This window comes from Chroicocephalus ridibundus, chromosome 9 (assembly GCF_963924245.1).
Source record: "Chroicocephalus ridibundus chromosome 9, bChrRid1.1, whole genome shotgun sequence".
Classification (NCBI taxonomy): domain Eukaryota; kingdom Metazoa; phylum Chordata; class Aves; order Charadriiformes; family Laridae; genus Chroicocephalus; species Chroicocephalus ridibundus.
Genome location: NC_086292.1, coordinates 49,796,804 through 49,822,501, shown reverse-complemented (window position 1 = coordinate 49,822,501; position 25,698 = coordinate 49,796,804). Strand labels below are relative to the sequence as shown.

The 25,698-nt window shown below is 57.9% G+C and overlaps 1 protein-coding gene across 2 annotated transcripts in view; it reads right to left on the bottom strand.

Annotated features, from left to right (window-relative positions):
- Positions 1-24,627, bottom strand: part of FRMD5 (FERM domain containing 5) — a 102,135-nt gene extending 77,508 nt beyond the window's left edge. Inside the window, exon 1 of one of the 2 annotated variants that reach the window (XM_063346537.1) lies at positions 24,288-24,627. In XM_063346537.1, coding sequence (XP_063202607.1) covers positions 24,288-24,389 — 102 coding nt within the window. In that variant the 5' untranslated portion in view covers positions 24,390-24,627. The remainder of the gene's footprint in view (positions 1-24,287) is intronic. The other variant, XM_063346536.1, reaches the window with a different exon arrangement.
- Positions 24,628-25,698: the final 1,071 nt, after the last annotated feature.

Genomic DNA, 25,698 nt, shown 5'->3' with positions numbered 1-25,698 from the left:
AAAAAGGTTCTGCCTGTCTGTTCCACTTACTCACATCAGACCAGGCTTCACATATGATTAGAGAGTGTCTCCGCTAAAGGGAAGCAATGTTTTGTGAAACCTGCGGGGAGAAAAATGAAAACACACCTAAGGAATGCTCGCACGAGTTAGAGAAATCAATGCCAGTTGGACTAATTTGATCAAGAATAAACATTCCAATTACATTTTCCATCTCTGATGTATTACGTGCGCTACAAGAACCACTGACGGGTCTCAGACCAGTGTGCATTTACATGCACGTACGTGTAAGGGACAGAGAAATGAAGGTAAGAAGGTTCCTCAACCCTGACTTCAGAGAGGGGCCGGTCGATGCGCCCGCACCCAGGAGCCGTCCCAGTCCCGCGGCAGCACTCAGAAAAACAGCCTTCGGTCCCACCAGCAACCAGCTCCTCTCCTCCGTGCCCACCTCGATGCTTTATGAGCCCAGCGCTGCCACGGAGGAGCTCATCCCGCAGGCACTGCCCGCTCCGCTTGGAGACTGGAGATGGCACCTTCCCCCCTTCAGCCCCTCACCTGAACCCAAGCCCCATGCAAGGGCTGCGACCCCCAGCTCCCAGTCCCACAGCTACGGTGCTCACCGCACAGACATTGGGTTTGGCGGGGGTTGTTTTTTGGAAACTCCAACATTAGAAAATTCCTGGGGGTTGTCTTTCTTCAAAATGAAATGCTGTTGCTGACAACAGCAGTAAAAAATGCAACCAAGTGCTGCTACGCGTGGTCCTGCGAAGGAGATGCACTGCAGCACGGATGCGCTTCCCACCCACTGAACCTCTACAGAAGAATTTGGGCTTAAATAGCTGGGAAAGGGGGAGCCGAGAGGCCCCCTTCACTGCCGCCAGCGGAGCCCGGGGCAGCGTGCCTGAACTCCCCCACTGCAAAAGCGGGGACCTCGCTGGGGAAAACAGTCGGTGGAGAGACTCCACCAACTCAAACCGAGCCACTCTGGAGTGATGAGAGAAGAATTAAAGCCACGAGGACACAGGGGTCCCTAACTCCCTGGCAGGACAAAAGCCGTTGTGCAGAGAGCACCGGCCCCCTGCCTGCTGCCCGGGGCCAGCCGTGCTTCCTCACGGCACAACCGCAACCGTACCAGCGCGTCGCGGCACAAATAAACGCAAAACACGGGGTGGTAGCAGATGAAGAGACAGAAGTGATTTTTGCATTATCTATGCACTGGAGAAAGTGGAGCCCTTAACAGTAATGTATGTGCACCTCACCCTGCCTTCCCCCACACGGCACTGCGGAATCCTGCCCACCCTCCTCCCCCAACATCCCCCTCCTACCTCCCCAGCGGCTCCGGACGCGGGACCCTGGCTTCTGTATCCCGCAGGGAGCTCCCAGCATCCAGCAGGATCCCCAGGATGGCTCGGCGCATGAGCGTGGCCAGCAGCCGCCCCGCGTCCGTCCCGCACAGACGCCGGGTTACAAGAAAGGCACCGCGCGTCCTGCGCCTGGGGCTGGTGCTGTCACTGCTGCCACCGAACCCCGCGGGCACGGCCTCACTGTTGCCATTTTCATCGATATATTTCTCTAAATCATGAAGACACAAGAAGCAGCTACCCCGGGGCATGAGTCTGCTTTGAAGCTGCTCTGCTGCCGCACTGAAATAACGGTGGGAAGGGAACAGCCAGCGCCCTGCCGGCGGCCCCAGGCAGCGCTGCGCCCACGACACCCCAACGCTCCTTACAACTGGCGACCACGTTCAGGAAGGCTGAGGCACGTCCACATATGCATGGGCCGCTCAAGATGTTTTATTTCCTAGAATGTAGCTAAATCTGGGCAGTTTCTCCCCTTGCAGTGATCACAGAATCACAGAGTGGTTTGGGCTGGAAGGGACCTTAAAGCCCCCCCAGTGGCACCCCCTGCCCTGGGCAGGGACACCTCCCACCAGCCCAGGTTGCTCCAAGCCCCGTCCAACCTGGCCTTGAGCCCCTCCAGGGATGGGTTGTGGTCCCTCGTGCCGATGCTGCTCCGGAGGGGGATGCAGGCGGGCACCATCCATCACCGTTCCCATCCCGCACCGTTCCCATCCCGCTCCCAGCCGACCTCCCCTGCCCACAGCCCCCCTCCCGCCACATGCCGGGTGGTTTCCAAGGAGTTTTGCTGTCATAAGGGGAAACAGGAGCCAGACCTTCCCGGCTACAGCCGGATCTGGTGCCACAGCTCGGTATCTGTGTGTGCGCGAAGTGCCGCCGCTGCTGCGGCGCATCACCCACAGCCCGGCAGGAAGGTGGGCAGCGCCGTCCTCTCCATCACCCGCCAGCTCGCCTTTGAAGGGCCCAGAATCGCTGCGCGGCGCACGGTCCGTGGTCTCAGCGTGCTGTCCTCAGCCCTCCGTGGGTCTCACTACAAACCCCCCCTGCCCAGGTTCTCCTCGGTGACCGCATGGAGCAGACAGACCACCGCGCTCCCGCCTCGAGGACACGGATCCCTTCTCAGCTGTTGCTTTTCATGGAGAAGCAGGAAAGGTAAAGCAGAAGGGAAGCAGACCATCCCGCCACTCCAGCGAAGGCCAGCTTCGCACAGACGATTCACACCGGGCTGGTTACGCACTGCACATTCCCGACCTTTAAAAACCCTCAAGGACTTTTCAAATTGTGTCAGTCACTCGCCTGATTAGACAACGCAATCGTACTTCGCTTAGCTAGACGGGGGGGTGCTGGCTGGAGACTGCGCTTCTCCAGCTGCAAGGGCTGACGTTTGCACAGCCGCAACTACAGCACGTTACAGGAGGAACGGCTCCTCCGGGCTCAGCACGCGGCCAGAGCGGGTTTCCAAAGGTTTGCTAAGGGCTCTGCCCACCTCTGGGAGCGGGTGCTGGCTTCGCTCAGCATCTCCCGGGGAGCCGAGAGGCCACGCGAGGTCCGAGGCACCAGCGCCGAGCCGAGATCCCACCGAGGAACCACCCTGACCCTGCGAGCTCCGGGTCTCGCTGCCCTTTCCAAGGCGAATGGGGGTGTTTGCAGCGGGGATGTTTGCTGGGTTGCCCTGACCGTGCCAGGGAATGATCCTGCAATCCCTGGGGCCAAAGAGAACTTTCCCCAGGACCCTGTCCCCACGGTACAAACCAGTAACCCCCACATTGGGCACCGGAGACCCCTGGGCCCCCCCCCAGGATGCATGACCCGCGCTCGCCATCCACCAGTGACCGAGCGCCCTGCGCGGGCACACCGCAAATGGCTCAGAATAAAAAGCTTTCCCCAAAACATCAAGTGCTGCGCCATGGCTTTCCCGACCCGTCGGTTTGTACATTATTCGCTCAATTAGGTCCTCACTCTGCAGAAATAGATGGGTAAATAGACAGAGGAGTACAATCCTGTCATTCTCGGATGCTGAAAAATTAAGGCGGCTGCACGGTCAGTGCCGATCGCGTGTCAGAAATACGCGGGGAGGGGAGAGAGAGAGAAAGGCAAGCTTTGCCTGGCAGTTATAAGAATTGTGATCTCCCCTGGCAATCACGGCAGCGCCTTTTGCTGCAAGCAAAGTCTTCGTATCAGCCCTGATACAGAAACACATTTTCAAACCGCTCGCTGTCTCCAAGATCACCGCTCCCCATCCGTCACTCAAAGTTCCTGGAGTTTAGCAAAGGAAACAGAGGCTCTGGACTCTCGGAGGTTGAATTCAAAGCCTCTGTGAAGAGGCACAAACCTGAACCGCCCTCAGAAACCCCCCCAGATTTTAGCAGGGCGCCAGGGCAGAGTCTCAGCACGCCCAGGGGCGCCTTTGCTGAGCCAGTCACCGACAAAACCACGTCCTTCGCAGCACCCCCCAGTGCACGCGGAGACGGTAAATGCAAACAAAAGGCGATGGAGGACAGCGGGGACCCACCAAGGGAAGCAGCAGTCGCCTGTCCCTCCCAGTGCTCCCAGCTCAGCCCTCAGAAGGGCAGACTGGGAGCAGGCAGACCGTGCCCAGCAGGACGTGGGCATTGCCCACGCAACCCGGGGACATTCTGGGGGGGGAAACACCAGAGAGGGGGAGCGGACTGGAAACAGCAGGAAGCTGGTCACGGGGTGTGGAGAAAGAGCTTTGTAACCAACCCAAAAATTCTCGCCACCTTCTCCCAACCCCGTCTGAACCAAAAACCCACCCGTCAGTAACTGCCAAAGGGCGTCTGCCTGCCAGCGTGGTGTCAAGCCAGCATCGAGAGCCCTTAAATTGGCCCTGGAAGCTTGGATGACAACACGCACCTCCGTCCCCAGCTGCTTTGCAACGCTCAGCTTGGTTTTGCAACATCCTATAAATCACATCTGAATCACCACCGGCGTGGAACCGCGATCGCCTGACCACCCCCGCTCCGCTTCGCAAACCTCCCGCTTCCAGAGCCGTTTTGCACTCAATCAGCCTAAAAACACTGCGGCGTCTGCCCCGGCAGCGCAGGGCCTGTGCCGGCACGGGAACATGGCACGTGGGAGAGGAGCCGCTTCCCTACGGACGGAGCAGAGCCGAGCATCACCCCAGACCCTTGCGGGGGGGGTGGGCAGCCCCAGAGGCATCGGCGAGGCTGGGGGGCACAGGGGGCTCGAGGGGCGGCGTTGCTGGGGAGCACCCGCAGCCCCCGGGGACCTCCCTGGTCCCAGCAGCGCTCAGCGTACCACGTACTTGGAGCAAAACGCCTGGCGTTGAGCAAGCCAGCAGGAAGCCGCTTCGGATAAGGTGGGAGGGAGAAAAGCCTGCCCCCCGGTAGATCAGCCCCTGGTTGTCATTCCCTGCTCTGGGCAGCGGGTCCTGCCCCCCATAAGGATGTGCAGGGGCTCCCGGCCGGCGCTGGGGGCCTGAGCGAGCTCCCGCTTCGGCGCGGGAGGGACGGGGGCTCCGCGCCGGCGCAGGGACAATCCCCACGGGGAGGCAGGAGGCAATTTCCCGGCAGCTCCCCCAACCCCGGCCCCGTGCCCTCACCAGCACCCCCGGCCCAGCGCCTTCCCGCAGCACCGAAACGGGCAGGTTCTGCTCTTTGGGGTCTAGTCTAAACGAAAGCGGTAATAAAAGGGACGAAAACTGCACAGGATGAAGGGCTTCCCACCGCATCCTCCAACAGACCTCTTCATCAGCATTAATTACAGCGAACGTCCTGCACCGGCTAAGGCGATGAAACACAGCGTTAACCAATTAAAAGATAAAGATTTCATGCCTTGGCCTGTAACCCCACGCTCTGAAACACGTATACGCCACTGCCACATCCTTCTAACAGCGCGGACCACGATTATTGTTAACTTAATTCTTTGCACACGTTGATACCACATTACAGTTGTTATCTGCAAGCAACAGATCACTCCGCTTTTATTAGAGCGACGGTATTTGTATCGCAAAGGAGCCGCTCTAACGGCAGGAAGGCACCGCAGCCCCTTCCCTCGCACCCACAGCAACCCCTGCTCCGCACGCTGCCTCCCCTTGAGGAGCTGCAGCAGCGTCAGGACGCCCACCCCGTCCTCCGCGGTGGGTTTGCTCCCCTGCCCCACCAGCCCCACGCCTGCCGGGGGGCAGCAGACCCCCGAGACGGGGACATGCAGGGACACAGCCGGGCAAAGGCACCCAGCCACGTCCCAGCCCCCTGCCAGCAGGCTCCCATTAACCACCGCCCGTCAGCGCCATCAGTCCGTCCCACAGCGGCCGTCACCCCGCCGAGGGCGGCGAGGGAAGGGCTGGGATGCTGCCCGCTCCGCAGGCATTGCATAAGCAGCGGCTTTTGTCCTCGGAGCCGCACAGCCGGCAATGGCACGTCACGCGAACCGCGCTCCATCCTCCCTGACAGCTTCTTCCTGAAGAACAACGGCCGTGACGCCGCTATTAAGCCTGACTTCTAATAAGGACCTTTCTTTTAAAGAAGGTTGTGCAAAATGATACGCAATGCTGACAGCCCAGGACTTCAAAACCCCATTGCTCGTGTTAGCCCACGTCGGAAACACCAGCGGAGCACGAGGTGCCACGTGAAGGAGCGTGTTCCCAAATCACCCTCCGGTTCAGATTCTCTGCTGTCTGATAGAAAGCTCTAACTTGCAGCCACTGCCCTCACCGATGCCGGCAGGAGAGGGGTGGGTTTACAGGAGCACTTTACTGGCTATGGCCAGGCTTGGAAAAAACAGAAATATGAGGAGATCCTGTCTCCATAAAACATGAGTTACGGCTTTACAAGCTTTTTCCCTTTAGCAAGGCGCTCGCACACCTGGGGCAGCTGCAGAAACCCGAAGCTGGAGAGGTTATATCCCAGCATGGCCGGGCGGGAACAAAACTGCAGATACATAAATCTGGCCGTAATTGCGGAAATACATCGGAGACTGCGATAAAGAAAAGCCACAGGATTACACAGGATTGGGGAATGCATTGTACTGTAAGATCAGCACCTCTGCCTGACAAAAGGAAAATTGATTCAGACAAAAATGTTCTAAATGGTTTATATTCTTAATATGTTATCAAATTAGTTACAAAGATGTAACAGCAGTAGATGTAATTTACCTATTTCATGCAAGCACTAGATACTCTGCAACACGGGAAATTGATTTACAAAGCTGGGAGGCAAAGCAGTATTACAAGAGACTGTTATTGACCCAGAGATAGCAGACCACGTGCGGGGGAAAGGGGGGTCCGTCCCCTCCCTGCCCGCTCCGGCAGCCCCCCGGCATGGAGGGCTGACGGGGGAGAGGCTCCGGAGGGTGCTCGGGGGGAGCGGTGGCTTTCAGGGTAACCTCTGGCAGGGCAAAGCTGGATAGAGCGGGTGGCATGTCGTACTTCCTCAATCTGTATCATAATTTCCATTAAGATAACCCCTAGCCATGGAAAAGCACTTTCAGATACCGCTTCAAATAAATTAAATACATTAAAACACTCTTACGATTCCATGATGCTTTTATAGACGGGAAGCTGCAGGTGTCCACGTGGACAGCTGAATGCTGCCGCCTCCCCAGCCACCCCCCAGGTGACACTCGCCTTCCATGCACTCCGGATAACAAGCACGGCGACGACGCTACTGCTTATTCCAGGACTGCCCTTAAAAGCGGCGCAGGCCAGGGCGATGTGCCACGGAGGCTGCTTTTCCCCCAGCGCCCCTGGAGAAATCCGGGAAGGGCCGATGTGCTACCGCCTGCCTTCCCGCAGGTGCTTCACCCCTGTGGGACGTCTGCCCTCCAAGGCCAGCACAGAATCCCTCAGGCCTCTCGAGCACCCTCCTTGTCAGCCACACGCACCCTCTCTTCAGCTCTTTCCCACCAAAAGGTAATTACCTTAAGAGCTCATTACGACTACAGGATGTGCAATTACTGCCTGGAAATAATGCACTATTTTTAGCACGTCAGAGTAAAAAGTGGCAGATTGACAGGAATTATCCCTCAAGCACTAAGGCAACTGGCTTGTTAAAACTGGCTTTTTTTTTTTTTTTTTTTTTTTGCTAGAAAATAAGTCCCCGCCCCTTCGGAGGGGGTGGGCACCACCAGCAGAGCTGGCGCAGGGTCCGCTGCGGCCGACCGTCCTCTCCTTCATCCCGCCCCACTCCCCCGGCTGGTGGACACGCCTGGGCTGGGGATCTACTGCTCTGATTCCACGTCTTCACGCATGGACTGGTTACAGCAACGCCTTCATGGTCCCAGGGCCACCCCGGACGGGTGTCACATCTCCCTTCCAGGGCTGGCGTGGAGCCACGCGTCCCCTGTCTGCAGTGACAGCCCCCTGGAGTGACCTATCCCATCGGAGCAACCCTGTCCCCTGCACGGATCCGCGCAGAGATCCTGGGTGTCCTCAAGACCAGGGGAGGGAAACGGTCCAGTCTTGCTTTCCAGGCAGCCACCAAAATGCAAAGACAAATGGCCACGTGTCCAAGGAGGCAGGGACAGAGGATGACCCCAGGAACACAGTCTGGTGAAAAGGAAGATGCTCGACGGAACCCTCAAAACGACAAATATCCCAAAGACACCGCTCAGGTCTCCAGAATTGCCCCCTGTGTCTGAGGAGACCCTTTTGAATGTCCTGTTGCTCCTATCACCTCTTACGGACGTTGTCCCCATGACAAACACCAAGGTGTCATCCTGCACCAGCCCGGGGACGTGCACACGAGCTGGCAGCCGTGGTGGCCACCCCACCGCCCACTGCAGACCCCGACGGGGTAGACGAGGCTGCCCGGGGCTCACCGCTGCCCAGGGAGGGGCCACGGGGATGATCTTCCCAAAAAAGCAGCAGCCCTACTGCCCCATTCCCAGGGAGACCATCACGAGCACAAAACCCTCTCGTCGTGCTCCTCAGCCCCGGCGCACAACAGCCCGCGGTCACCACGGACGACTGCAGGCAGGCGGAAATATGTCTGGGTGAAGAAAAAGCCCAGGAGGTGAAACGCTTGGGAGATTTCAGCCTCCAAGGCAGAAAAAGGTAAAAGAAAGGGCTAATGCATATGCAAACAACGGTGTCCCTGGCTGGAAGCAGCCAACCTCCCCAGTCCCTGCCAGGAATTCCCCGTTCCCCTCCCCAGACCATGGGAACAGGCAATGGTCTCACACCACCTCCCCTCCCGCAGCTCCCAGCAGAGGTTCCCCTATTCCCACCCCCACGGCACAGCGTGTCCCTGCAGAGCACCGGGGCTTTCGCCACACTGACACGGCTCAGAAGGGCGGCACTGCTGCTCCCCAGCCTCAGCAGGCAGGTGGCACCGTGTCACATGCTCCATGGAGGGAAACCTATGCTATGGACACAATCAAATGGTCTCCCAGTACATGATCCAGGGATGCAAGATAAATTCCAGCTGCAGCAGCCCCAGCAGCCACCAGCCACCCTTGGGCACCGCCACCACCCAGCCCACGTCCTCCTGGCCTCCAGCAGGTCCCCTGCCCCAGCTCAGAGCTTTGCAGGAGCTCCCTAAAAACAAGGAGAACCCGGCGGGGAGGCCACTGTGCCCGCAGCCACGGACTCGGCAGGCACCGAGCTGCAGCTCTGCCACACGCACCGGCCACCCTGCCCCTCCCGTCACTGCTCCCAGCGGCTGAAGCAACTTCGGGAGAGGTTTCGTCCCGTGCAGCCGCCCAGCCGTGCCCTTCTCCTCTCCCAGGTCAGCTCGGCAGACGAATCCCAAGCCCAGAGCTACGCAGCCGGCAGCAGCCTCAGGCACGATGGAAGGGGCAGAAGGGAGGAGAGCGATGGAGGAGACACAGCGCAGAGGAAAAGGAAAGATGCTGGATTATGTCTGATGGAATCTGACACAAGAGGGTTTTCTCTGGGCTATCCTTTAAAAAAATTGGTTTACCATAAGAGAAAAAAATAAAATCCAGGCAGTTTCTAAAGTAAAAAATGCACTCCTGTGCCATGGCAGAGAGGAAGGAGGCATTAACATTTCCAGGTCTGGTGATTTTTTAAATCTCCTGCATAGTAACCTTAGCCCAGTTTCCAAGGAACCAGCACTCGGTGGGGCCGGACCACACGCAGGCGCTGGTGCCACCCCCGCCAGGCACCGGCACTGCCCGGGGAACCCGCAGCCCAGCGCCTGCCGCACGCCCGGCGCGGGACGCCCAGCCCGTCCCTTCCAACCAGCACCGCGCGCCCTGGCCCTCGGCAGCGCTTCCTCACCACGGGAGGAGGAGGAGGAAGAGGAGGCTGCTCTCTCGGGCAGGCGGGCCATGACCGAAAACCAGGGAGGGAGAGAAGGATGGAGGGAGGATGGAGGTAGGAGGGAGGAGGGAAGGAAGAGTGCTGCCTTGCAGCTGTGCAGGCAAATCGCCCAGCCGAAGAGATGATCCAACCCATTTAGTTGGGTCTTGATAGCTTCAAAGGAACCCGAAATCCTCCCAGCAGTGCCGAGAGCTGCACAGCTTCCCCAAAGCCGCCCGCTGCGACGTGACAGCCCCGAGGCCCCGCCGCTCGCAGCCACGGTGACAGGTCCTCCAGCACCCCTGGGCAGGGGAAGGCGTGCCGGGAACGCAGCGAATGACGGGGTGACACCGAGTCACTGGAGAAACGTCTGAGACGTCTTCTCCTCGGCTGCTTCACTCCCCCGCGGGTGACGGAGAGCCGGGGGGCGGCTGGGCGCCCAAGGAGGGGACGAGCCCCGCATCCCAACGCCACCCGCTGCAGGAGCAGTCAGCCACCTTCCCAAGCGCCGCGCAGAGCTCCCCCCCGCGCTATAAAGAGCTCTGTAGGAACAGACTTTACGGCTCCTTTCTAAATCTCAGCTATAAATACGCACATGCAATGCATGGCTACCTGCAGCTACCTCCCACCCGCCATGCAGCCGTGCTCTCTGGAGTCTCTCCATAAGCAGTGACAGATACAAGGCAAGTGTAGGATGATGTCAAATATGCTCAAAATGTGTATGGATTACTACGCCATAAATATTTTAAGGGCTTGAGTGACTCTGTTGCTAACCGTGTACCGAGCTCCACTGGCCCTCTCAGCCCTTCCCTCGGCAGTGGATGCCATCCAGGAAAAAGCATCATATTTTTACCCTGGTGCTATCACCGTGTCTAACTGACACTCTAAATAAAGGCCAGAATAATTGTAGCACTTAGAGAAGAATCGAGTGCATTCAAAATAGTCTCTTTTAGCCTCTGTAGTCTATCAGGTGATTTTATTTCCCCAAACACACCTAAAAGGCAGCATGCCATAAGCACTCACCCTCTTCATGCTTGCTCTGTCTAAGTGTTATTTCATGCCCGCTTGCTCACTTGGAAGAACACAACAGCAAAATGGCACCATATTTCCTTTGCCTGGCCATGGAATAAATACCGGGAAAGGGAACGGCACAGCTCCTTCAGCAACATCGACCCGTCAACGCTTCCAGCACACGGCGCGGGGCGCGCCGGCACAGGTTTGCCCAGGAAGCTGCCGCAGGTCTTAAATCATCCCATCACTTGCAGACAAGCTGTCACCCCCCCACCAGGAACCATTCGGGTTGATTCTGGCCAACGCACCACTGCCGTCATGAACTTCCCTTCCCCCTCCCCGATTTAACAGATTCAAGAGAATCATTCAGATCCTCATTTTATCTATTATCATCCAAGTGTGGATACTGTTAGAACAGCACAAAGAGAAGGAAGCAGCAGCGCTGGCAGCTGCTTGCACTGCCTGCAGAATGGGGCAGGAGACCATTTCAGCAAGGCAGGCATAAAAAAATTCATCAAAACGACTAATGGTAACTGACAGGTGGCCGTAATTCAACACAGGCTCCGCAGGCCCTGCCGAAAAACCCCGCGCTGCAGCACACAGGCGGTCTCGGCCGTGCTCTCCTGTGCCTACCGCCAGCAAGTTCAGACCTGAGGACACGGCAGAGCTGAGCGTGCATCGCACCACCACGCTCTCCCAGCACCGGGGCAGTTACCAGCTTAGAGCTGCGCGTTTCCTTATTCCAAAAGCAAGGCCAAAGGGCCTTATTTATTTACTCGCTTCCATGTTTGCTCTTGCCTGCTTCGTTTGCCATTGTAACTCAAGCTGGGTCCCTCCCCACGTGCCTTAAGGATGCTGCTCATCAGCTGCGTTTCTGAAGGTGCCTCCGCTGCGATGCTGCACCGGGATGCTCGCCCTGTGCAGTGGGATGCTCGCCCTGTGCACAGAATCACAGCATGGTTTGGGTTGGAAGGGACCGTAAAGCCCCCCCAGTGGCACCCCCTGCCCTGGGCAGGGACACCTCCCACCAGCCCAGGTTGCTCCAAGCCCCGTCCAACCTGGCCTTGAACCCTCCAGGGATATGGGGCAGCCACAGCTTCTCTGGGCAGCCTGGGCCAGGGGCTCAGCGCCCTCCCGGCCAAGAATTTCTTCCCAGTACCCCATCTCAGTCTCCCCTCTTTTAGTTTCAAACCAGAAGCTGTCCCACTCCACCCTGAGACACGTCCTGCACGGGACAAAGGCCGACCCCCCCCCGATGTGGCCCCCAGGGTGATTTTTACCTCTAGCGCTGAACTCGGGTCCGCCCGCGAGTCCCTGCCCCTCGGAGAGCAGAGCCACGTCCCCTGGCACAGCACCCCCCAGCACCGCGGGGGCGGCAGCCCCGCCGCAGAACCGCTGCTGCCCCGCTGCCGGTGTCTTACAAACCATGGCAGGGCAAGGATTTTCAAGCAGTAACTAATTTAAGGAGAGATTTATCTCCGGCACTGCTTAATCTGACTGCGTTAATTAAAGAAATGCTAATTTAGCACAACTTATTTGCCTAAATGGCTAAAGCCAGGTGACCCTTTCACAGGGCAGTGTCCACGGGAGTCCGTGTCTGCCCTCGGTGCTCCCCTGCATCAGGCAGCGCCACAACCCCCATCCCGTGGGAGCAGAGCTGGTGACCCACCCCGGGAGCCCCTGCCACAGGCGGGGACACCTCCCGCGCAGGCGGCAGCTCCACGCTTCAGCCTCCATGAACCGAGTGTCCCGCCCAGGGGAAACGGCAGGTTTTACAGATTAGATGGTAAAGAAGAGGGAGGAGATCCCATCCGTCAGCGGTCCTAGTCCCCGGCGCTAGATGTGGGCACCCCGAGCACCCATCAGGGGTGAGGTCCATGGAGGAGCTCGGTGCCCTCCTCCCTCCATCGCCGGCGCTGAGGACCCGGCCGATGCCGAGGGCCACGGTGGCACGGAGCCGGGGAGCCGCGGCGAGGAGCCCCCCCAGCGCAGCAGCTGGGACAAGGCTGGATCTGGACTAAGACCAGCTCCTCGTTGTCACTTCCAGGGGCTGGACGTGAAGCTCCAGCACGACGTCCCCGAAGCAGCAGTGGGGACCAGGGCATCTCCCCGGCGATGGCGGTGTCCCATGCTCACCATCAGCCCTGCTCCTCTGTTCCCATGGCAATCCCCGGCCCCGGCAGCTGCACCACAAGGCTGACTTTTCCTCTCTCTCCACAGAGATCCGTGGAACAAAGCAAAACAAAACAATTAGGCAGTGTCTGCAGGGGTCACCATGCAGTCACTCCTTGCAGGCTGATTTATGCTTTCCCGGGTCCCATGCAGAAGCCAATGCTGACGCCATCCTGGGATGCCTTTTACTCTTATCCCTGTCTCGTGGAAACTGCCCGGGATGTGAAACTCCAGCCCAGCTCAACTCACCTCCTAATCCTCGCGTTTACCCTACGGGCACCACGACCACCGCGCCACTGCCACCACCTCTGCCCAGCCCCCGGGGCACGGCCCCGCGGCGCTTCTCCGCAGGGGTGAGGAATGAGCAGACCAACAAAGAGAGGGAAGGGCTCTGCATTCAGTGGCGCTGGGGGTTCCTAAGGAAAGCCTCAACCTTATTCCTTTCCTCCAAGCCCTGTTGGTTGTGTCTGTCTTTAATTCTGGGGGACTTTGCCAAGGGGCCGCTGTGGTAGCGCTGACAGTGGGAAGCATCCCGTAAGGGCAGAGAGAAATCACCGCCATCATTATTTAAGGGCCACTACACTGGGATCAATTTTGCATTAGCACCTTAGTCGTGTCTATAGCAAAAAGCAGCCGTGAAGCTGGGGGATGTGGTACCCAAGTGATACCAAGGCAGCGCTAAGGGGACACGCAAGGCACAGCTGGGGCAGCAGGGCCGGCCAGAAGGCAGGTCGCCAGCCATCCCTCCTCCTCGCCAACGGCAGTGCCCCGAGGGCCCCCTGCGTTATTCCGAAACCCCAGAGGAAGAAATCCATCATCGGAAAGCAGAAGCCACAACCAGTTAAAGCCCCGTGGGTGGGATGAAGGAGCTGCTCCCCAGAAGCGGTGACAGGCTGGGAATCCTTCCCTGCAGGTTTGGGGTTTTTGTATCAACGTGCAAACGAGAAGGATGCAAAACTGTAAACACAGAGGTACTAAATGCAAGCAGGAGAAGGAAGGACAGCAGTAACGCAGACCTGGACCAGGAGACAGAAATGTCCATTCTGCATCAGGAGAAGAACCTTAACGTTGAGGAACGGCCCAGGAACGCCAAGGGTTTGGCAGGAGCGTGGTCCAAGAGTCACCATCGGAGGGAGGTGCAACGGTGCCACCGCAGGGGCAGGGGCCGAGGCTTGGCCCAGACAGCAGCGCCGGTGGCGCGGGGGTCCCGGCGTCCCCACGGGATGGAGGAGGATGGCCCGGCACGGCGGGGGACACTCACCAACGTCTGTCACACCCCAACTGCCCTGGCCCTGTCCCACCATCACCTCCACTCACCCCTCTCCTCCGCTGCTTGCTCTTGCCCTCGCGTTTTCTCTTCCCCACTTCCAATAGCCCCAGGTTTTCAGGTCCCAAAGACATTCTGTTCTCATTACACATTTCCTTTGGAAAGCCATTGTTGTTTGCACGCCAGAAATATTAGTCAGCATGCTATACAGTGCAACGCTAACGAGAATTAAATCGATTCATGAAAAGTACCTGCTCAGCATGTTTCTTATCTATTTTTCAAACACAACTATATTGGATTCCGGCTTTTTTTTGTCGGTCCCAATATACTGTCCATTCTATGAGCTAAGTATCTAGATAACGTATAGTCACAATCGCTACGAACTACCTAATCTATATATTCCTAAAGTCTCTCTCTAGCTCCAGAACACCTTCATCAATTTTTGTAATTTTTTTATTAAGGAAAAATTTCATATAGGCAGCTAGATGGATATTTCCTTCGGGATCCAAGCTTACGTGCCAAGCTAAAAGCCAATACGCTCTGAAACAGCCCTGCTATAAACCCCTGAAAAATAGAAAAGCCTCATCGATATGACAGATATGCCACTATAATTAAAGTCTTTGGTAACAGACATTACGCAGCCAAAATATTCTATTTCCAGCTGCAGCATTGATCAAATTTTGACATCCCACATTAACTAGTTGAGGCCTCTCTGCCTTCACAAAGCACAACGCCACAGGGCTTTTGTTAATTACCATCCATAAAAATGCCCCGTGTCCCTGGTGAGACACCGGTACCTGGCGGGTGCTGACCCACCGTATGGCACCCCGTCCCGCAGCATCCCCACCCAGCCCGAGACCTTTCTCCGTGCTCAGGAGTCCAGCGCGCTTATTCCTTACAGCCAGATAGGAAAGATTAAAATGTGCCAGCCTTGACTTCCCGATGAGACGCTCGGTCCGTGCAGAAACCCGCCTCTCCCAGGGAAAAAACCGGCTGGGAGGGGAGGGAGGCTGCCAGCTCAGACATCTAAAGAAAATATGTCAATACATTAAAATTATCAGGGGGCAGCTGGCCCGTGGCTCTGAGCCCTGCAAGTCTCTCCTCTTCGGGAGAGGCTTCCTAACCTTGGCATTTTCACAGCGCGAGGTACGTCCTACCAACCCAGGCAGGGCTGTTCCCTTCTCTGCAGAAGGGCAGCTTCCAGTTACACCAGCGTTATTGCAACTCCCCTGCTCAGCCTTTGGTCCTGACCAACTAATTTGGGAGCACAGACCCCCCCAGTTTGCATCAGGAGAACCAGGATCATCCACTAATGGAAGGACAAAGTCGATCCTCAGGGCACCTAAAAGATCCCGTGGCTTAAACCACGGCTCTGCTCCACAAACGGATTATATAAAAATGGCCCCGTCTTGCTCAGTAGCGCAGACCCTGACATGTATCTGCAGAGACAGCTGCTGACTTTGTTGAGTAAAATAAGATTTTACTGTATTTTACCCCTGCTGTCCCCTACGGAAAACGAGCCAGAGGAGGCACGACGGCATCTTGCATTTTGTCTCTGCGCAGAATAAACTGCATTCCTCGCGAAATTTCAGCTGCCGAGTCACTTCTGCAAACGAAGACGGTGGTTACCAGTGAAGGTAATCTACCCAGACGGTAATTGCCAAAGTGTAATTAAGGGCAAAGTACAGTCTGCATCTTTAAAACGATGATGCGGGAGGAACAAAGCGCCCAGCTGCTTCCCAGGACCACGGCAGATCGGTCCACTGGCAGTTACAAAAATCCTGGTTTTGCTTAGAAAAAAGAGCCGCTCTCCGCCGGCCGGTCACACCACTTCCCTCGGCACTGGCCCTTTTCAGAAAAAAAATCAGACTCCACGGACTGGGCGTTTTTTGCAGATACTCCCTTCACTCCTGGCCATAATTACCCAACAGCCGCAACACCCTCTGCACCGCGCGCAGGAAAACCGCCTGGCCAGCCCCGAATCCCACAGGCCACTTTAGAAACAACCGTATCCCAATACATCTCACCCGGTAAATGCCTGGGAAACCAGATCATGGCAAAATCCGCGCCACGGAGCAACAAGAGAGAAAGACTGCGCGCGACTGTCGCGTATTCACCCACCGACCACGCACCCGGGGGACGAGGCTGCAGCGACTTCAGACCTCGCCACTCCTCCTCGTTTCCAAACGCCACCGAACGCACAAGGCAGCAGTTACTCCTCTGCCTAGAAATGAAAACGCCGTAATGGATATTTAATAGCTGCCTTCAACTGCGAGAAGCCCTCGTGTCAATGGCCCACAATACACAAAATGAGAGACAGCCCTGTTTGAATAGGAGGCGGGTGGAGACACGCACAATTTGAGCGTGGAGCTCAAAAATATGTTTTCATTTGAGATGGGCAGGTGGGCACGTGCCCCCAGCCCGGGGGTGGTTTCTGGGCAGGGATTTCACGCACTCACAGACCCCTGAATGACAACACCCCATGGGAACGACAGAGGAGAACCATGTCCCACCACCTCCCGACCCCGCCGCCGGCACAGACGGGCGCAGAAATCTGGAAAGAAAGATGCTTCCGAACACGTCCTTTTCTGGAGAGGAAGCAGATGATCTTCGGGATTTGAGCAGAAGAGCCGACACATCTCCTGTCCCGCTCCTGCCGCTGCCCCATCCACCAGGCTCCTGCCCCCACCACCCCTGAACACAAACCACACAGGCAAATGCACTGCTGGGGTGACATACATCTAATGTGGGTTTATTTCTATTTTAATTGGGTTTTGGCGTTTGGATTTTTTTTTTTTTTTTTTACAAGCAAAATATTGTAAACATAGATAAAAACTAATACCCCCATTTTTATTTTCTAGAAGCGCCAGTATTTTACACACCGAGGGAGCACGGCTCAGCGAACCGGCAGTGACAGGCGAAGCCGGGGATCTTCACTGTGCCATTTCAACCCACAGCGTGACAACAAGAAGCTCCCGTGGCCGTTGAGTCCCTGCAAACACGTTCCCACACGGGCCCGGCTCGCCCGTGGCGCTCCTCCTCCTCACCCTGCGGACACGCCGGCAGCGGGGCTCGGGCAGGGAGCTGCTCACGCCTCGGCCCGCGCCGCTCCATCCTCCGAAGCCGCTGTCGCCCGGGCAGGCAGGGCTGTGACGGCGGGCGGTTGGGCTCGGGGCATCGCCCAGCCTGCGGGAACGTCGGCCCACGGGCTCCGGAGCTGGTCTGGCAGAACTTCACCTCCTAAAGAGAAACCCCCGCTGTGCTGCGGGCTCCGAAGATACGCCTAGGCTTCCGTACAAATGCAGGCGACCATATAAACTTTAATTCTGACGTCCTTACTTGCGCGCACGGAGCCTTCTGTTTCTTCAGACCTTCCTGAAAACTCACCCCGTTTCTGCCCCGTCTCCTCCTCTGTCCTTCGCTCAGCGCGACGCAACCTCCGCTGCAGCCCAGCCTCCGCAGCAGCCGCCCCACAGCCCTGGGTCGCGCTGCAGCCGGTCACCCACTTCTGCAAGGAACGTAAGAAAACCAGCCTGCGCCAGCTAACAGCACCTCCTGCAAAATTAGGGGTGGTTAAGGTGTTGCCGTGTTTAGGCGAAACCTCAAAAAACCCATATTAATTCCTTTCTGTCACGACCGAAGACGGCGGGTTTGCCTTTCTCCTGGGCTCTGGCCAAGCTCTGCCGACACGGGGAGGGAGCACAAGCCAAAACGTCTCCTGGGATGGTGAAGGTGCCACAGAAACATGAGTAGATCTCAGGAAGTCCCCAGGAGCCACAGCAGCTGTAACCCCCTTGCAAATACAAGGGGGGGAACCCCCAAGAGGTGGCTGATGAAGAACCAAATCAGGATGAATTTCCCCAAGTTCTGGAGCTTCTAAGAGGATGGCAGGAACAACAACCAACAAGAAATAGCCACAAATTCTGCCGCAAGAGGGAATTTAGCCCCATCCTTTCAAATCATGCCCCCAGCCCTGGCAGGGGGACCCCCAGCGCAGGCCCACGGACACACACATGAACCGTAGCGCGGCTGCCCCCGTCGGAACCTGCTCCCCGTCTCCTCCTTGCCATGCAGGAGCCACCGCCTCTGCAGCCACTGGCTGTGGATTCATCGGCCGCGCAGGCAAGCCCAGATCATCAATATGAAATTGCTCTCATACGGCTGGGATAATTTACTCTGGAAAAATTTCAAAGAAACGAATTTGACCTGAAACCTTCTTATTTGCAGAAGCAACTCCAAAGCTTTCTCCAACCAAACAATAACGGGTTTTTTTTGACCACAACCAAGCGGCTGATGACAGACGCACCGTTCAGTTCTCTCTGCGACGGCACCGACGTCTGACCCCTGCGCTAACGAGGCATTGTCTATTCTTGACAAAACTGATAGCAAATAGAGTGCAGCACTTCTTGCATGGCAAATCCCTGCTTGTTCCCCAGCCTTCTCCAGCAGCGCGCTGTCATTTCTCGCAAGTGACAGCGGTGCCGCTTCCTCTGCCGTTCGGAAGCCAGGAGGGCGGTGATTTCGGAAGTTTGCTCGGAGACACGGTTCCCCTGCGCGAGGCAGAGGGAGCGCACGCGTGTTCTGCTCCGCGTGCCGGGTCGGGACTCCCGCCAGTCCTGCACAACCCGTGTTCACCACGGGCTACGTGACAGTCGTACAAGTCCCCCGGCAGGTTGAAGCGTTGAGCAGTAAAATCTGCTTGGGGTGGATTTTACCACAGGGCTTGGGTTTTCCCACTGGCAAACTCCAACCTCCCACAGCGCAAGACACAGAGAAGCACACACCATCCTCGAGCACGTAAGACCACGGCTATCGAGTAGCCAGCCCCCAAGCCAGCAGGGACTCCACTTTCCACTGACGCCCAAATTCACCCAACGCAGAGGCCACCCTCAGTGCCCCCGTGGTGCTGGGGAACCACCTTCACGCACGGTGCCACACACCCCAGGAGGACACCCACCCCCACGCCAGCACTGGAGGAGCTTCCACACACCGATGGCGTCTCCATCAGGACCTTGCCCGCTACCGCCGACGGCATCTCAGTGAGGGTCTTACTCCCTGCGCAGCCTTTGCCCGTCCTCATACATAGGAGAAGCCAACCCGCACGGTTTCAGCATGAGAACGGATCTGCCAGGTACCAACAGACGCTGTCGGTGCCCCCCGTCTTGCACGGGGCAAACCGAGGCATCGCGCGAGTTTCCATGGAAGGAGGTGGCTCTGCTGGAATGTGGCCACAGACGTCATTCCCATACACACCATCACTTTAAGCTCCTGAAGAATGAGTCAAAAATTAAAAATAAGTGGGTTGCTCAAGGCACTTTTACTATTCCCCAGACAGCTTAAAAAAGGCCTCCTACTGTGCATTACCTAATTTTTACGACAGAAGCAGCAAATTTCTTCTTTCATGATGCTATTGTACATATCTTTCGACAGCGCTATTACCGTGTGTGTGTGTGTATCTATATTTGTCTTCAACATCTTATGTGGCAAAGTGATAACCAAAGCAGTTCCTTCAGGAGAGTGGCTCCTAGGAGGGGGACAGCCGGCAGTTCACAGCAGGTAACATCGTAAAACAGGTATGGAAAGTTAACGGAAAACAGGGATTTCAGGTGGTGAAGAAACAGCAGCACTAGAAGTATTTTCAACGGGTCTCCATAACAACTTGTGTTTCTGCCTCCCATTAAAATGCGAGTAAATATGTCACCAGTTTTTCAGTGGACATTTGGCGGATGTTTTCCTCAGCTGCCTTTTGTATCCTTCCTATTTAGAATTATATACTTGGAAATGAATTTAAAAGGGAAACGGAGATGAAACCCGAGAAACTCTCAGCTTGGACTGGCTACTTGGTCTTCAAACTTGCTGTGCATCCCCGGCAGGTTTCTTCCGAGCCCACAAACCACACGGGTGTAAACGTTTGAGCAGGGAATGAAGGAGGCAGCCCTGACAGCGTGCAGCTCTGCTGAGATTTAGCTGAGTAAGAACGATGGGTTTCTGTTGCAAGTACATTTCCAATGCTATAAATAAGAACATTACTTTGAATAGAGTCAACAGCCAACCGGCCAAAGAAACCTGTCGGTACTGCTTTGGCCCCCGGGACGCGCAGGCTGGGAGGGGTGCGCTCCTGCACCCGCTGCGGCTCCAAGACTCTGGGGACGAACCTCTCCGGGGCCAGGACTCCTCCTCGCTGCCCCAAGGCACCAGCGACGCTGCGTTGGCTCTGCCGGAGCCCGGCTGGCGCTGGACCGCGGGAGCAGGGGATGCTCAGAGCGCCCGACCCGCAGCCTTGGACCCCAACCCGCTGCCTCCGCATTTCGGACGGGGGGTCGGGGACCAGCCGCGGTCACTGCGGGAGGGAAGGGGGGCTCTGGGAGCAGGCGCGAGCTGCGTGGCAGGAAGCCTGGCGGCTCCTGGCGCTGTCGGCAGCGGGGAGCGACCTCCGGAGCAGAGCATCACCCGCGCTCGGGACTTCGGACGAGAGACCCCCCCTGCGTCAGCAGCGGGCTGCTAACCTATTTCCCAGCAAAAGCAATTGGAAACTCTCAGAAGATAAAAAGATAATGAACAAATAACCTTCACAGTAACCGGCGCTGCAAAAAGCCACGGTTCCCCTTTGCGTCGACTGCCTGTTATTAATGATCCTGTCGGGTCCTCTAATGAACTTTGCGCTTCATAGGGAAAACGCAGGGTTTGTCCAAGAGTGTCGTCAAGAGCTTGTTTGCATTTATTTCCAATCTTATGCAAGAAAGTTCTTACATCCTGAATCTAAGAAACCATATTTTTATTTTCTCACATCTCCACGTTCTCGTAGTACTACTAAGGTTTGAAACAACACACCACTGTCTTTTCAGGAAAATGCCTGATGCATCAAGCAATGGCAAATCATTAATTATTTCAAGCCTTTTATACCACCACTGACACCACAGCAAAGAATTTAAAACATTTCCTCAGACAAGCAGCTCAGTCACAGCAAAACCGCAGCACAAGAGCATTGCTCTGGTTTTTTCAAAGCTGGCTTTATTCTAACGGCAGCGGCAAGGCTGCCTGTGCCGGCAAACGGCTTCACGTTTGTCCTCGGAGACAGGGAGCACGAGGTGGTAAATACGAATGAAATACACTGCCAGGCCAGCCCCTTGCCGTGGGGATGGACAAAAAGCCTCCGGGAACGGCTGCCCCTCTCTGCCGGCCGAGCCCCCCCCGGGGACGCGGCTCGGGGCAGGGACCCCCACGGCAGCGGGGACCCAGCGCCCGCGGGCAGCATCGCCCAGCGCCGGGGACGGGGCATCAGGGGGCACCGCTGCCTCCGCGCATCTGACGGGCCCCACGCTGCAAACTACTGCCCGTATTGCTTTTAGAAGATGCCTCCGCGGCACGTAATATCATTAAAACATAAGCTTTTCTGAGTCGAGAAAGCCCAACACCTTCCTGTTCAGGCAGCTCACGAGTCCCGGCAAGCGGCTGAGACCCGCAGCCCCCCTGGGACCCGCAGCCCACCTCGCTGGCAGACACACACCGTCCCCGGAGCCAGCAGAGACGGATGCTGGGACAGCGTCCTCCCCAAAGCGGCAAACTACTGGGATATATACTGAAAACCCCAACCACAAACCCGCGTACGAGGCGCAGCCCCAGCCACCGCACACCCTCCCTCTGCCTGCAGCGGCTCCGGCCCTCAGCCCGCCCGGGCCGGGGGACCGGGACGAGCTCTCCAGGCTCCTCCGCCAGCTCGGACGGGCTGTTCCGGAGTGGAAATGAGGGCAGAAGAGAGGAAGGATTCATCCAAGCTCAGACAAGGAACCGTTCCCTCAACATGGGAATATTACCAAAGTAAACTTCCAATAATCAAATAAAAAAGGTTTATTTAGAAACAGAGTATTCAGGTATTATCTAGCAGCAGAAAATAAGGCACTCACGCGCCTTTATCAAGCACAGCCAGAGGTTAATTTTGTTGACAGGTTTAACCAGTGCCGTTATCTCAAACATAAATAAGACCTCTTAAAATCAGCTCTACCTCCAAGTGCTGCTTCTTTCTCTTCCCAGCAATGGAGAAGCCAGATGACACGTCAGCCGGGCCACCCTTCGGGAAGGGTATGAAGCCCACCCACATCCCACACGCTGCCGGGGCGAGCGGCACAAACACACGGGTACAGCAGCAAAAATACCCGTTACAAACTTCCAGCGAGCAGCTTTGCTCCCCAGATGCGCGCCGTGATTAACGGCACTGCGTATGAAAATGATGACTTATGCTTTGGACAGTTTCTCCGTATCTAAGTAAAAATAGAAATACATAAATTAGAAACAACAGGCGTAGAAACAGCCTGGGTGAGGAAACACTATGGATCTCAGCAAGACGGGAAATATCTGCGCTCGTGAGGGAATGACCTTCAAAACTCATTCACCGCTCGCAGCCTGGATGGTGACGGGTTTTCTCACTTGCAAGACATTATACATTCCTACTATGTACACTTTAATTTTGCACGGACTATAAATACTTGGCTTATAAGGCAGCATGAAAGCAATAGAAAACAAATATTTAAGTGGGGTAACCTTGATTGTGAGGGTAATACCAGCTAATTCTTTATACCTTAGGTCATGCATACTAAATAGCAGGATTCACTATTTACTATGCTGAACATAAAATAAGCCACTGAAAGATGTGATCAAGTAGCGCTTTCTCTAAATAAAAAAAAAAAAAAGAAGACATCAAAACGACGACACTTTGTTAAATTACCTTAAGGACAGAAAATCCAGATTTTTCTTAACTGCATTGCCTACGCTTTCTCTCCCAAAGTATTGATTTCCATGTAATTTGTATCAAAAACAACCTCTGAGAGACGAATTAGTTTTGCTTATGCAAAATAAACTAGGTTGCCGTTATCATTGTTTACTGGGTCACACTTTACAACCCAGGTGGGGGAGGAACGAGCGGCATTAGCATTCTTCAGCCGTTATTGGCACAAAACGCCGTATTTATCTATTTCTGACTATTTAAGCAAAAACGACGGTGCCTCCGTAGCCTGCAGCGTCCCTCGGTACCCATCCTTCAGCAGTCTCATTTAAAGCCTGTTTCCGCCCGCAAGTGGAAAGATGCTCCCTGCTCCCGGGAGCTGCAGGACAGGGAGAAGCGGGGAGAGCCGTCGCTATTTACACCTTGAGTCACCTTTACTGAAAACTCTGCCCTGAATTTTCCACTGCCTCCGGACTGGGCTGGAGCCAGCTGACACCGGCAGGAAGAGTTGCAAGTGCCACAGGGCTCAGGCTCTGGGCGACCTCCCTGTCCCAGACCGTGGCAATTGAAGGAATGAAGCGTGAAAGCAGCCGGGGCCAGGGATGCCCCTCTCAGCCTCCCCCCTCCCCCCCGCCAAGGTCCCGGTATCTAACGGGGTGCAGCGCGGACAGTGCGCGGGTTCTGCTGGTTTTTAAGAAATACGACATCCCACGGTCCCTGCGCGCTGAGCGTTGGCTCCGCGCACCGCCCCCCGCCCTCGGCGAGGCAGCCCCGGGTGGCGGTCGCGGTCCTGCCCCGGCCGGCACAGGGGGAGCGGGAGATGCGCAGCCCGGCCCCGCCGCTCCGGACTATCGCAAACCGCAGCCGCTCATTAGGGCAGAGCTGGGCGCTAATGAGAGAGGCCGAGCGGGCACCCCGGGATGCGGCGGCGGCCGGGGAGAGTCCATCCACCCCCCCGCCTCCAGCAGCATCCCCTGCGCATCCCTGCCCAGCAGCATCGCCGCCACTTCACTTCGCACCGAAGTCCTCCCCGCGCTGCGCGGAGCCTCCGCAGCCGCCGGAGGAGGACGAGCACCGCCCGGCTCCGCGGGGCACGGCCGAGGCTCTCCCCGGCGCCGCGGTGGCCGTGCCGGGCTGCCCCTGCCCCGCTCCGGCTCCGGGGCTGCGGACGCCCCCGCGCCGGCTGACGGTTCTCCGCGCCATCTCCGCACGCCTCCGCGGCGGGGGGCGGCGGGGAGCGGCGGAACGTGGCGGGGGGGACTCTGCCCCGGGGCTCCCCGCCGCCGGCAGCCGCGGTTCGTCTCCCGCAGCGACGCTCCGAGGGCCGGGGGTGGGGGGGCCACGGTCGGCGGGAGCCGGGCTGTGCGTGGAGGGGGGTCGCCTTTGTTCGCGGCGGCGGGGCAGGAGCGGGCCGCCCCCGCCGCTCCGCTCCTTTTGTCTGCCGGCTCCGGCGGCAGCGCGACCCCGGCGGGGGGCTGTCCCGCCCCCGCGGCCCCCCGAGCCCCGCGGGGCGCTGACCTGGATGGTGCAGGTGTACTCGCTGTCGTCCAGCAGCCGCACGGTGCAGTTGTACTCGCGGTCCAGGTTCCTGCTGCTGCCACTCATCCACCTGCTCAGCATCTTCCCGGGGCGCGGAGCGGGCGCGGAGCGGCGGGCGCTGCCGGCGGAGCCTCCGCTCACATCCCCGCGGTGCGGTGCGGTGCGGTGCGGTGCGGTGCGGTGCGGTGCGGTGCGGTGGGCGCGCCCCCCCCCCCCCGCCCGGCTCGGCCCGGCCCGGCCCGGCCCTGCCCCCGCTGCGGGGCCGAGCGGAGCCCTGCGCGGAGCGGCGCGGAGCGAAGCGCAGTGCCCGTGCCCGGGCCGCGGCGCACGGCGGGCGGGGTGGAGGCCGGCCCGCCGCGGGAGGGGGGGGGCGACCGGCGCCGTCTGCGGGGGCCAATCTCGGCGCGGCGGCGGTGACGGGCTCCGCCGCAAACCAATGCGGCAGGGGCGGCGCGGATCCGCCGCCTCCGCTGGGCAGCCCCGCGCGGGAGGGGGCTCCGCGGGCGCGGAGGGGCGGGAGGGGGCCGGGGGCGCGGCGCCGCGCCGGGCGGCGGGGGTGCGGGGCTCCCCGGGGACAGCGGGGACGCTGCGGGGCTCGGCTGCGGGGGGGGGCTTCACCTCCTCTTGCAACTTCTGGCCCCGCAGCCCGACGCCCACAGAGGGGTCCCCCCACCTTGCACCGCACCCGGGGCAGGGAAGTGGGGGCAGCCCCCAGTTTGTGGGGGCAGCCGGCGCTGAGAGCGCTGCTGCTGGGGTGAGCCTTGCGTGTGGCGGGCGGTGGGGAGCAGCGGGGGTGCGTGTGGCCAGGTGCATCCTCGCCCTGCACCCGCTAAACGGGGAGGTGGGGAGCGGCCTTCGCCAGCTGTGGGAGACAAACGGCATCCCTGGGGACAGCAGGTGAACAATGCGAGGGGTAACGGCTTCAAACTGGAAGAGGGGGGGTTTAGGTTAGGTATCAGGAAGAAATTCTTGGCTGTGAGGGGGGTGAGCCCCTGGCCCAGGCTGCCCAGAGAAGCTGTGGCTGCCCCATCCCTGGAGGGGTTCAAGGCCAGGTTGGACGGGGCTTGGAGCCACCTGGGCTGGTGGGAGGTGTCCCTGCCCAGGGCAGGGGGTGCCACTGGGGGGGCTGTAAGGTCCCTTCCCACCCAAACCACTCTGTGATTCTGTGACCCCGCAGGCGTGCAAGTCGCTGCTGAAGCACCAGCCGGCGCCCGGCTCTCTCACCAGAGACAGGCTGGGGTTAATGGGCTGGTGTTCCCATAGAGGGGTCGCCTATCACAGCCCTTTGAGCAGAGGTACGCCAGCCCAAACGCTGAGGTGGTCCCCAGGGCACGAGCTTCTCTCTTAGTGTTCATTTGCTATGCAAAGAAACTTTTAAATCTCTAGTTAT